Source organism: Stegostoma tigrinum, chromosome 9 (genome assembly GCF_030684315.1).
Source record: "Stegostoma tigrinum isolate sSteTig4 chromosome 9, sSteTig4.hap1, whole genome shotgun sequence".
NCBI lineage: Eukaryota > Metazoa > Chordata > Chondrichthyes > Orectolobiformes > Stegostomatidae > Stegostoma > Stegostoma tigrinum.
Window position 1 is genome coordinate 93,863,214 of NC_081362.1, and position 12,830 is coordinate 93,876,043.

At 43.3% G+C, this 12,830-nt stretch overlaps 1 protein-coding gene across 4 annotated transcripts in view; it reads right to left on the reverse strand.

Annotated features, from left to right (window-relative positions):
* Positions 1-12,830, reverse strand: part of LOC125454703 (collagen alpha-1(XII) chain) — a 266,793-nt gene that overhangs the window by 124,450 nt on the left and 129,513 nt on the right. For all 4 annotated transcript variants that reach the window (XM_048535772.2, XM_048535773.2, XM_048535777.2 and 1 more), the window contains 5 exons: positions 11,059-11,188; positions 8,969-9,111; positions 8,561-8,690; positions 7,302-7,444; positions 7,053-7,182 (listed from right to left, as the gene is read on the reverse strand). In XM_048535772.2, coding sequence (XP_048391729.1) covers positions 7,053-7,182; positions 7,302-7,444; positions 8,561-8,690; positions 8,969-9,111; positions 11,059-11,188 — 676 coding nt within the window. The remainder of the gene's footprint in view (positions 1-7,052; positions 7,183-7,301; positions 7,445-8,560; positions 8,691-8,968; positions 9,112-11,058; positions 11,189-12,830) is intronic.

The following is a 12,830-nucleotide window of genomic DNA, read 5'->3' on the forward strand; positions in this document are numbered from 1 at the left end:
CTTATATCTAAAATCCATCATTCCTGGTATCTTTCTAGTCAAGGGTAAGAGATAATGGGAACTGCAGATGCTGGAGAATCTGAGATAACAAAGTGTGAAGCTGGATGAACACAGCAGGCCAAGCAGCATCTTAGGAGCACAAAAGCTGACGTTTCGGGCCTAGACCCTTCATCTCTGATGCAGGGTCTAGACTCGAAACGCCAGCTTTTGTGCTCCTGAGATGCTGCTTGGCCTGCTGTGTTCATCCAGCTTCACACTCTGTTAACTATCATTCTAGTCAATCTCCTTTGCATTCTCTCCAGGGTTTCAACATAGTCCTTTAAACAAAGTGCCCAGAACTGAACACTATACTCCAAATGTGGTCTGAACAATGATTTGTAGAGGTGTAGTATGACTTCCTTGCTTTTATACTCTTATGCCTCTGCATATAAACACAAGGATCCTATAAGACTTCTTTATAACTGTTTCAACTTGCCTGGCCACCTTCAGAGAATCATGCACATGAATCGTAAGCCCCTCTTGTACCAGTGAGCCTATATTGTCTCTCCTTGCTCGTTCTACCAAAATGTATTTTCTCACATTTCTCTGCATTGAAATTCATCTGCTAGGTGCCTGCCCATTTTGCCAACTTGTCAATGTCCCTTCTGAAGTCACTCGTTGTCATCCTCAAAATTCACTATTCTCTTGAGCTTGGCATCACTTGCAAATTTAAAGTCTTTGCCGTCAACACTCATCACCAAATTGTTTGTATAAATCTGAGAAAGCAAGGATCCCAACTCCAATCCCTAGGAACACCACTTTCAACTTGCCTCCAATCTGAGAAACGCCCCTTTGTATCAATCCTCTGTTTCCTATCTTTTAGCCAATTTCTAAACCATGCTGCCAAGGATGCATCAATATTAAACATTTCCAATTTGCTAAACAAATTGCCATGTGGCACAAAATGCTTTCTGAAAGCCCAAACCTACAAATCTGAAACAAGCACACAGAGTGCTAGAGAAACTCAGCAAGTCTGATAGAATCTCTGGAGAGAGAGCAAGAGAGAGAGAGAGAGACAAAGTTAATATTTTGAGTACAATATGAGTCTGCTTCCAAAGAAAAATCATACTGGACTCTAACTCTGTTTCGCTCTCCACAGATGCTGCTAGAACCGTTGACCTACTCCAGTATTTTTGACGTTATCTAACTGTAAGTCATCTTCTCCCTGCATGAGGAGACCAATGAATGTGATCTCCAATGTGTGTGATTAACTATCAACTAGTTGCCTAGGAATACAAGGAGCAATGCATACTCTACAGTGCACAAGCAACAGGTAGCTTAGTAATCATTTCATCCTCAGGATATTGGGAATTGTTAACAAAGCCTATATTTATTGCTGATCCCTATTTTTTTCCTGAGCTTCCTCGTTCACTTCAGAAGGCATTTAAAGAAACAACCACACATGTGGGCTAGAGTCACATACAATCTCAGGCTCAGGCAAAGATGACAGGTCTTTTTCTGACAAGGGTTTTGAAATTTAGCGAGAGGTTGAATAGGCTGGGGCTATTTTCCCTGGAGAATTGGAAGTTGAGTGGTGACATTACTAGGGGTTTATAAAATCATGAGGGGCATGCATAGGGTGAACAGCCAAGGTCTATTCCCCAGAGTCAGGAAGTCTAGAACTAGAGGGCATAGGTTTAAGGTGAGAGGGGAAAGATTTAAAATGGACCTCAGGGGCAACTTTTTCACGCAGAGGATCATGCATATACAGAATGAGCTGCCAGAGGAAGTGGTGGAGGCTGGTAGAATTACAACATTTAAAAGGCATCTGGATGGGTATATGAATAGGAAGGGTTTACAGAGCTATGAGCCAAATGCTGGCAAATGGGACTGGCACTATATAGGATATCTGGTCAGCATGGACGAGTTGGGCTGAGGGGTTTGTTTCCATGCTCTACTGCTCTATGACTCACTCCAAGTAAAGGTGCTTCGTTTTGGTTTCAATATAAACTAATAACTCCACAGACACTTTTTTTTTGCTTATATCAGCATTTTGTTTCCAGGACTTTAATTTCTCAAACTGCCAGGGTGGGATTTAAAAACTGGGTTGTTATCCTAGGTCTCTGGAATGTTAGTCCAGTAACAGAAGCTATACATTGCCATACCCACATCGCCGTAATAAAGTCACCATCTACACTGAGGAATTGTCTATCATAACAGGAAACAAAGAGAAATTATTTCCACTGGCTGGGGGGTTGGTAACCACAAGATTTAACAAAATTAGAAATGAACCAGACGGAGGCTTTTTTTCACTGTTACGAGGTGTGCTCGAAAGAACAAGCAGCAAAACCTGTTTCCTCTGATGTGGGTCAGTAACCAGAGCTCAAAAGCCATAAAATTACAGGCAAGAGAACCAAAGAATAGGCAAGGAGATTTTATTTTTTCAAGTCTTAAGATGTGGAGCTTGCTACTGAAAAAGTGGTGGAATCAGATCCCTTTCGAAAACTTCTAAAAGGCGACTGGACACTTGAGCAAGGCTAATTTGTTGGGTTACAGGGCATAGGCTGTAATAAGCAACTAAATTGAACGGTTTGTTCAAGGAACTCATAAGGTCAATGATTAATTGAATGACCTCTTTTAGCATTGTACCACTCTCTGATATATGATGACATGGTGGAGTCGAGGAGGCTTTTTTTTTCTTTTAAACTCTAAGTTATTTTGATCAAGAATGGGATGCCTGAAATGGCAAATTCACTCATAACACTCAAAAAACAATTAGGTCACTGGTTTTAAAGGAAAGATTTGATGAGGTATGGTGGTGGGTGGAATTAGATTGAACTCAATACACATTCAATGAGCAAGCACTTGAGCAGTGCCTTCTATTCAACGAGATTCTACAGTTAATTATATATGAATCCTGCATCATTTGGAATAAACAGTGACCAGCCAAAGATTAACAACAGTTTGATACAGTATTGTCTAACAATTGAGACAAAGTAAACACTGTGAGCCACCAGAGTAAAGACTAAGCTGTGCAAAAAAAATACACTTTTGTTTAATTACAGCACTGGTTTTCAAACAGTGGGCTTCAGAGTGTCCTGAAGGCGATCAAATTTCCTATCCAGCTCTCTGGGGTTTGTTCTTTTCACTATCTAATGTACTGACACATAGGTCCTGTTTCTGTCTATTAAATATTTCATCAAATGTACTGATTTCTAAGTGACGTCAACTTGTTCTTGGTGCCAAGAAGCATGTTAGTATTTGCCACGGGTCCATGAGAGATTGTCAGTTGTTTTATGAGACTCCTGCCTGTGTGTTAACATTTGCAACAGATGCCTGGGTTTGTATCAACATTTGAAGTGGTTAAGTTGGGCTGGGGGTTGTCTCTGATTGAGTTCCAGCATTTTTACTAGGGCGACCCGGGGAGTGAATCAATATTTATAGCAGATGACTGGGAGTGTGTCATGATTTACATGGGATTCCCAACTGACGGATAATACTTCCAGTGGGTCCCTTGGAGTGTGCCAATATTTGTATGAGATTTCTCAATGTTAAAATGTTTGATTTCCTATGAAATCTGGCATATTTGATCTTGTGTCTTTGCAGTACGATGGTGGCAAAATATATTTCAATATCCCCAGCATCAAGGTGTAGGGTACATGCAGCTTCTTCTAACCCCATGATCATGATTGATTAGAAAGGACTAGGGCAGCAGATCTATGGATACACGGTCCTCTGCAAGCTCCCCTCCACGCCACTCACCATCCTGACTTGGAAATATATCACCGTTCCTTCAATATTACTGAGTGAAAACCCTGGAATTTCCTGCCTAAGAGTACTGTGGGTTTACATACAGTACATGGGCTGCAGCAATTCAAGAAGGGAGCTCACTATCACCTTCTCAAAGGCAACAAGGGATGGACAATAAAGGCTGACCCAGCCAGCAACGCCAACATCCTACGATTGAATAATAAACAAAAAAAATCAGCTTTGTTGGCTGGATCGTATAATTTGCATGCTTGACATAAGACTCCTAACACAATTGCTACTCTGAAGTCTGCTATTTGAAAACCAGTGCTGTCTATGTGGCCTTTAGCCAGGCCTTTAACAAGATTCCACATGGTAGACTGGTTAGGAAGGATAGATCGCATGGGATTCAGGGAGAGCAAGGCAAGTAGATACAAAATTGGCTTGGTGGTGGTACAGAGTTGTTTTCAAACTGGAGGCTTATGACCAGCAGTGCGCTGCAAGGATTGGTGCTAGGTTCACTGTTGTTTGCCATTTACGTAAATGATTTGTATGACAACATCGGAGGCATGTTTGTAAGTTTGTGGTGACACTGAAATTGGTAGTATAGAGGACAATAAAGAAAGTTATCCAAGATTGCAACAAGATCTTGATCAACTGGGCCGATGGGCTGAGGAATGGCATTGCAGTTTAGACAAATGTGATGTGTTGAATTTTGGCGAGACAAACCAGGGCAGGCCTTACACAGTTAATGGAAGCGTTCTGGGCAGTGGTGTCGAACAGTGAAACCTGGGGTGCGTGTACATAGTTCCCTGAACGTTGCGTCACAGGTAGACAGGGTGATGAAGAAGGCATTTGGCACACATGCCTTCATTGGTCAGAGCATTGAGTATAGGAGTTGGGATGTCATGGTACAGCTGTACAAGGCATTGGTAAGACCATATTCGGAGTACTGTGTGTGATTCTGGTCACTGTGCTACAGAAAGGATATTATTAAACTGGAAAGAATGCAGAAAAAGAATTAACAAGGTTGGTACTAAGACTGGAAGAGACTGGATAGGCTGGGAGTGTTTTCTTTGAAGCGTAAGGGACTGAGGAGTGATCTTATCGAGGTTTATAAAGTCATGAAGGGCATAGGTAGGGTGAAGAGCCAGCGTCTTTCCCCAGGCCCCTAGGTGCATCCAAAACTAAGGGGCATAAGTTTAAAGTGAGACAGAAAAGACTTAAAAGGGGCCGAAGGAGTACCTTTTCCACCCAGAAGATGATATATATATAGAACAAACTGCCAGAGGAAATGGTAGAGGTGACACAATTGCAACATTTAAAAGACATTTGGACGGGTACATGGAAAGGAAAGGTTTCAACACATATGGGCCAAATGCAGGCAAATGGGACTGTTTCAGTTTAGGAAAGTGGCATGGGCGGGCTGGACCGAAGGGTCTGTTTCTGTGCTGTCATGACTCCATGGGTCTCTACTCCTGGCTTCGTCAGGGCAGAGGAAATGACTCGAGGAAATGACTCAAGGAAGCCCTTAAAGAACTGGAAGAATGCAATGTTCCACTGGCTTTTGGGAATCTCTCGCCCATGATCACCCAAACTGGAGGAGAAACTTCCAGAAAGGTGTCGACAGTTTTGAGTATTTCCAACAGGTTCAGTTGGAGGTGAAACACAAACAACGGAAGGAGCGTGTAAAAACCTGAGCATCCCTCCTGCCCACCTCAGTAACCTTTTCCCTTTCAGTAAGATGTGAAAGATGCTGAGGCACTCTGTGAAGAAGAGCAGGGGAGTTCTCACCAGTGACCTGGAGTTGCTATCCAGCAACACTAAAAAGCAGAAAATCTGGACATTGTCTCATTGCTGGAGGTTAGTTCTGACACTGCACTGGAAATGTTACCTCTGTGTCTCTGTCCAGAGATGCTAGATCTGCTGAGTTTCTCTACTATTCTCTGTGCTGGTTTCAGATTTCCATCATTCACATTAATTCTATCATTGCATTCTAGTTCAGTTTTGTAAACCTGGTCTGTAAGTGGGACCCGAAGGGCCTGTTTCCACGCTGTATGACTCTGCTTCTCTCTGGCATTGTTTGTTGAACCTTGTGGTATTCAAATTGGCTACTGCCTCCCAAAGTTTCCCATTTCCCTACATCGTACCAGCGACTACATTTAAAGTGTTTTTAATTGTCTGCAAAGATTTGGTGAGATGGTGAAAGGTGCTACATTTTCTTGCCAGCGAGAATTCCCTTAAACTGGAGTATTGTGGCAGGGAACTCTTAAGAAGACTGGCCCATGTGTCAGTGATCAGAATGTTATTCTAGCCTGGAGTAATGGGGAACCAACAAAAGTGAGTTATCTTACTACAGCTCCACAGTGTCAGGTAAACTTAGAAACAAAGAAACAGAAGACAGGAGCAGGATTAGGCCATTCAATCCCTCATGTCTGTTTTGCCATTCAGTATGATCATGGCTGATCATTGAATTCAATACCTTCATCCTCGTATCCCTTCATCCCTTTAGCTACAAGAAATGTTTCTACCTCATTCTTGAAAACACTTGGTGTTTGGGCCTAAACCACTTTCTGTCGTAAGGAATTCCACGGGCTCTGGGTGAAGACATTTCCCTTCATCTTAGTCCTAAATGGTTTACCCCCTTAACCTTAAACCAGTACCTCTCGTTCTGGACTCCCTCACTATTGGATACATTCTTCTTGCATTTAACCTGTCTAGAAGTGTTAGAAATGTTTAGGTTTCTATGAAGGGCTCCCTCATTCTTCTAAACTCCAGTGAATATAGTTCTAACCAACTCAATCACTTCTCATACTTCAGTCTTTTAGCCCAGGAATCAGTCTGATCAACCTTTGATACACTCCCTCCATAGCAAGAACATCTTCCTCAATGAGGAGATCTAAACTGCACACAGTATTCCAGATGTGGCCTCATCAATGCCCTGTACAATTGCAGCAATGTTTCTTGTTCCTGCACTCAAATCTTCGTTATGTCAGTCAACAGTTTGCTGCTTTACTGCCTGCTGTACCTGCATGCTTATTATCAGCGACTGGTGCTCAAGGCACCCAGGGCTCATTGAATACTTCCCTCTCTAAATTTCTAGCCATTCAAATAATAATCTGCCATCCTATTTTTGCTATCCACATCAAACTGCATCTGCCAAGCATTTGCCCACTCACTCAGTACTGTTTGGATCACACTGCAACATTTCTGCTCTCAAGTGAATCATGAGAATGTACACTGGTACCTTTTTTGTAAAGACATGGCCAACAAATACTGGACAGAATTTTTAAAATTACACACAGCAACAAAGAGAGGATGATCACCTGTTCTCCCATCTCCAGTCAGTTGTCCTCCATCTCCATCCTCATACATTGCCACTACACTTATTCTGTAGGGAGTGTCGGCTGTGAGGGGCTGCAGGGTGACTGTGTTTCGATTTCCAGGAACAAAGGTCTGAAAAGAGAGAATTCCATAAACTAAGCTGACTGCAGAGGGACGGAGCAAGGGGTTGAAATTGATCGATGTCATTTCAAAGATCCAAATCTCGGGGGAGGATTGCAGCGTGCACTTACAAATTCCTCGATTGGGTCTCCAACAGTGGGAGCGTATACAATCCGGTACTGTTGAACAGGACCCTCAGCATGATCCCAGCTCACAGTCAAGCTGTTGGTCGTTGCATCATACACCCTCATGTTCCTGGGTCCACTTCGGGTTACTGCATAGACAGGGGGGAAAAAGAAATGTCCATTGTGATTGTGCACACAAAGTGCAATTTACCGAACAGAAACAGGCTATTCATCCCAATTACACTGGTATCAATTCTCCAAGTAAACCATCTTCCACCTCCCCACCTACCCACTTCATTACCTTATCCCCAGATCCTTCTATTGCTTTTCTCCTCATGTTTTTCCAGCTTCCCATTATAGGTGTTTATTCAACTCACACTAGCTACTCCTTATGTGCAAAGAAGTTATCCCACATCGGATTTATTTGTGATCATCTTATTTTTATGGCCCCTAGTTATGATACCCCACTTGTCAGAGAATTGTTACAGGTCACTGGGCCCATTGTGCGAACTCCAGCTCTTTAAATGAGCCTCAGTACCTAGTGCCAATCCCCAACATTTTCCCCTCACCCTTTCATGTTATTTTTATCAATATAACCATCCAATGTTCTCTTGAATGCCTCAATACAACCTTCCCCCACCACATTTCCTGACAGTGCATTCCATCCCCAAGTACACACTGAGTGAAAAACAATTTTCCTCACTTCCCCCTCACTCCTCTTGAAGATCACGTTAAATCTATGCCCTTGCATTCTTGTTCCTTTTCCAAGTGGGAACAGCTTCTCCCTATCTACTCTATCCAGGCCGCTCACGATTTTGATAACATCCGTCAAATCTTACTTTAGTCTGTGTTCTCCAAGGACAATAGTCCCAAATTCTTCAATGCAGCCTCAGAACTGAATTGTTTTTAATCCCTAGAACAGTTCTTGTAAACCACTTCTGCACTCTCTCAACTGCGTTCACATTCTTCCTCTGACATAGCATCCAGAACTGTGCACACTGTCCACCCCCTCAGATGTATTTGAATTCTTAAAGATTTTGAACAGAGTTGAGCCTCAGAGGGAGAAAATAGCCCCTGCCTCATCAGCGATTCCTGATAGCTGTATCAGAGTTAGACACACATCCACACACAATGCACATACATATACAGTCATATGGGGGCTCGGACGAGTGTGAATGCACAAGTACATGCACAGGGGTACACATAACACACACATGCATATGGGCCTCTATAAATAGAGGTGTTTGAACAGCTACTAAACCTACATGTTTGGCCCTCACTGGTTTGCGGATCACCTTCCCCATCGGCATACATTGCCACCACGTTGACGGAATACTTTGTGTCTGGTTGCAGACGTTCCAAGAGCAAGTTGTTGGTGTTTCCGGGCACCACGACCTGGACAGCAAACAACAGACCCACATCAGCACATACACAATCATAAAGGAAAGGGGCATGGCCCAGAGAAACCCACAGTCAGCATTCAGATCACAGAGAGCTGGCAGCCAGGTGGTACAAACCATTCGTCACACTTACTAAAGTTCCAATGGGTGAGGCCAAAGTGATTACGCAGTCACTTTTAGTTTGAGGTTAAAACAGAGGGCACTGAAGGTTGGCTAAATGCACCAGTTGGAAATGTTGCTTACTGTACTGATGTCTGACTGATGGTGACTTACATATTGGGAGGGTTGGGTTCCAGTCAGTGGTGCATAAACCACCCTGTACTGCTGTACAGGTCCCGGTGCACTGGTCCAGCGAACGTTCAGACTGTTCGGCGATGGGTTGTAGACTTGAACATTTCCAGGCGCCCCACGGACTACTACACATGGACACAGACAGGCAGAAAGACTGTATTACATTTATGATGCAGGCAGAAACTGGCAAGAACAGAGTGTCAGATGTAAGGACTAAGCTCCCTCCCACATACACACACATGCGCGCACACACACATACACACACATACAAAGAAACACACACATACACATGCATGTGCATACACACAAACATACATACACACACACAAATATAGACATACACACACATACAAAGAAACACACACACACATACAAAGAAACACACACACATACACACACGTGCACACATATACACACGTGCACACACACAAACACGCACATGTGCGCACACACACATACACTCAAAAACACACGTGCACGCACACACACACACACACACACACACACACACACACACAAACACACACACAAACACACACACACACACACAGGTAGTGAGAGAACAGCTAACTCCGCGTAATCTCTGTATTTCCAAATGCCAATGTTGTGTCTTGACAGGACAATGAGGTCACAAAGCGGGCCATGATAGAATACATTGCACAGTCAAAGGACTATTTTTTCCATTACTAATGTGAGATAGAATGCGATAATAAAGAAATCAATGGTCCCTAGCTGGTTTAGGTTTACAGAGGAAGAAAAATCAATTTGATCTTTCTCTTGGCTGTCGGGACATTCTGCAAATATTTTTTGATAACAAGGTTGGGCTGAGCTGCAATGAGAGCTCAAAATGATACACTGGTCAACTGGGCAAGACATAGGCACCCACCTGTATATGACACAGCCTGCTGATGGCTGAAATGCACTTTCCCTTCTGAACTGAATGCTGAGACTCCCTTCATTACATACACTGCTGTAGCTCAACCTGAAAGCCCACGTTGACACATCCAAGAACAGCGAGAGGGATACACAATTCATGTCAACCATTTCAGTGATTTCCACATTCCAAAAATTGGAAATTCATCACTGAGCACCTAACAAAAGGACATAAAAACTAGGAGCTTGAGTAGGCCATTCAGCCCCTCGAGGCTGCTCCACCATTTAATATAATCATGGTTGGTCTGTTCTTGATTTCAACTGCACTTTCCTGCCCTGTCTCCACAATCTTCAACACATTGTTAACTAAAATCTGTCCATCTCTGCCTCAAATTTACTCAATGTCCTGGCATCCACCGCATTCTGGGGTAGGGAATTTCACAGATGAGAGGCACAGTGGCTTAGTGGTTACCTCACAGTGCCAGCGACCTAGGCTCGATTCCACCCTTGAGCGACTGTCTGGGCAGACTCTGCACATTCTCCCCGTGTTTGCGTGGTCTTCCTCCCACACTCCAAAGATGCACAGGTTAGGCTATTCTAAATTTCCCATAGTGCCCAGGGATGTGCAGGCTAGGTGGTTAGCCATAGGAAATGCAGGGTTACAGGGATAGGGTAAGAGGACGGATCTGGGTGGAATGCTCTTCTGAGAGGCAAATGGACTCAATGGGCCAAACGGTCTGCTTCCGCACTAAAGGGATTATCATAGGTAGACAGAATCCCAACAGTGTGGAAACAGGCCCTTCGGCCCAACAAGTCCACACCGACCCTCAGAGAATCCCACCCACGTCCATCCCCCTAATCTATACACCCCTGAACACTACGGGCAATTTAGCATGGCCAATCCACCTAACCTGCACAACTTTGGACTGTGGGAGTGAACTGGAGCACCCGAAGGAAACCCACACAGACACAGGGAGAATCTGCAAACAACACACAGACAATCGCCCGAGACTGGAATTGACCTTGGGTCCCTGGCGCTGTGAGGCAGCAAAGCTAACCACTATTCTATGATTCTATGATTCACAACCCTTTGAGAGACATCATTTTGTCTAAGCTCTGTTTTAAGCCTCCCAGCTTTAGACCTGATAAAAACAAACTATCTGAGATTTTTATAGGCTGTGATATGACAATGCACTTACATGTTCTCCCAGTATTCGACCTACGAGCACCTTCACCTTCGCTGTAGACAGGAACCACTGTCACTTCGTAAGGTGTATCTGGGCTCAGGCTCTTGAGGACTGCGTTGTGTGTATTTCCTGACACAGTGACCTAGCAAAACAAAGGCAATACAATTCATCAGCATCTGCAAATGTGATTGGATGTGCTTCCGTCGTGTGACAGTGTTGTTACTGTCCCAACAGTCCATTAGCATGTTGATTCAAATCCCTCAATGGGCAGCCTGAACTCAGTTATAAATAAAAGAGAAATATAAAAAATTGATCTGAGTTAAAGTGACCATGAAGCTGTCTGGCCATTGTAAAACATATTCCAGCAGCTTCATTCAGGCCCTTCAGGGAAGGACACCTGCCAAAGCTATCCATTCTGGGTCTCCTTGTGACTCTAGAACCACACCGGCCTGGATAACTTTGAAACAAGCCACTGAAGTTGCTCAGCAAGTATTCAATTTTATCAAATTATGAAGAATGGGTAATAAATGCTAGACTTACCAGTGATGACCCACATACTAAGAATAAAGCTTATAAAGATATATTGTTCATTAAATTCATAATTAACAAAGAGACCTTGCTGCGCAGTAGTTGGCTGTTCACCTCTTACAAAAGTAAAATCATTTCTACATTACTTCAATGGCTGAAAAAGAAGGCATACAAATAGAAATTCTTTCTTTCCAGGTAAATCTCAGTGACTAGATTAACTCTTGTAATTAAGTCCAAAATAACAAAAAGCAGAGGAGCTATGAGTTTCAAGTTCATGGGTCTTTGGAAGGATAATCATTGGTTTCAAAAGGAAATTCAAATGTGCATAGATACTTGAGGGGAATTAGGTCACAAGACAATGAGGATGAAATAGAACAACAGATAGCATAGGCTTGCTGGAGTGAATGCCATTTTTGTGATGTAATGATTTTATGACTACAATTATTCACCTCTCGTCCTAAATTTTATTCACAGAAAACTCCATCCAATTATTCAAGGAGAAGAAAGTACAGCGAATAGCAACATGAATCATACATGGGTAAATCCTCACACACAAACATTATTCAGAAAATTTGGGAGTGAACTTGCTGGGGTATGTCTCACAGTGCTGCTGTGAATTTAAAAGAGATTGTGTTCATGCACTGATTTTGCTGAATTTCCGGTTGTAAGTTAGTAAGCTTTCAACGGGCAATAAGAAATAGGAACAGAAGCAGGTCATTCTGCCATTCAATAGGATGATGGCTGATCCGACATTACTCATGTCCACTTTCCTGTCCTTTCCCATAATGCTTCATTCGTCTACTGATCTATCTCAGTCTTAAGTATACACAAGGACTCCAACTCCACTGACATTTGTTTGACAATACGTTCTTGGTATAGGGACCCAATACGAGATTAATTGATAGCATATGCAGTCATAGTGAAACATGCAGTGCATTTTCTACTTAATCACTACCAGACCTTCCTTACACATCCCCAATCTCCCTGTCTCCACTACTGTCAACCATACCCTTGGTTGGCGTATTGGCTCAGTGATTAGCATTGCTGCCTCACAGCTTCAGGGTCGATTCCAACCTCAGGTGGCTGTCTTCATGGGCTTCCTCTGGGCACTCTGGTTTCCTCTCACAGCCCACAGATGTGCAGGTTAGTTGGACTGGCAATGGAAAATGCAGGATTACAGGGATAGGGAAGGGCGGTTGGTCGGAGTAGAATGCTCCTTAGAGGGACAGTGTGGACTCAGTGGGCTGAACAGCCTG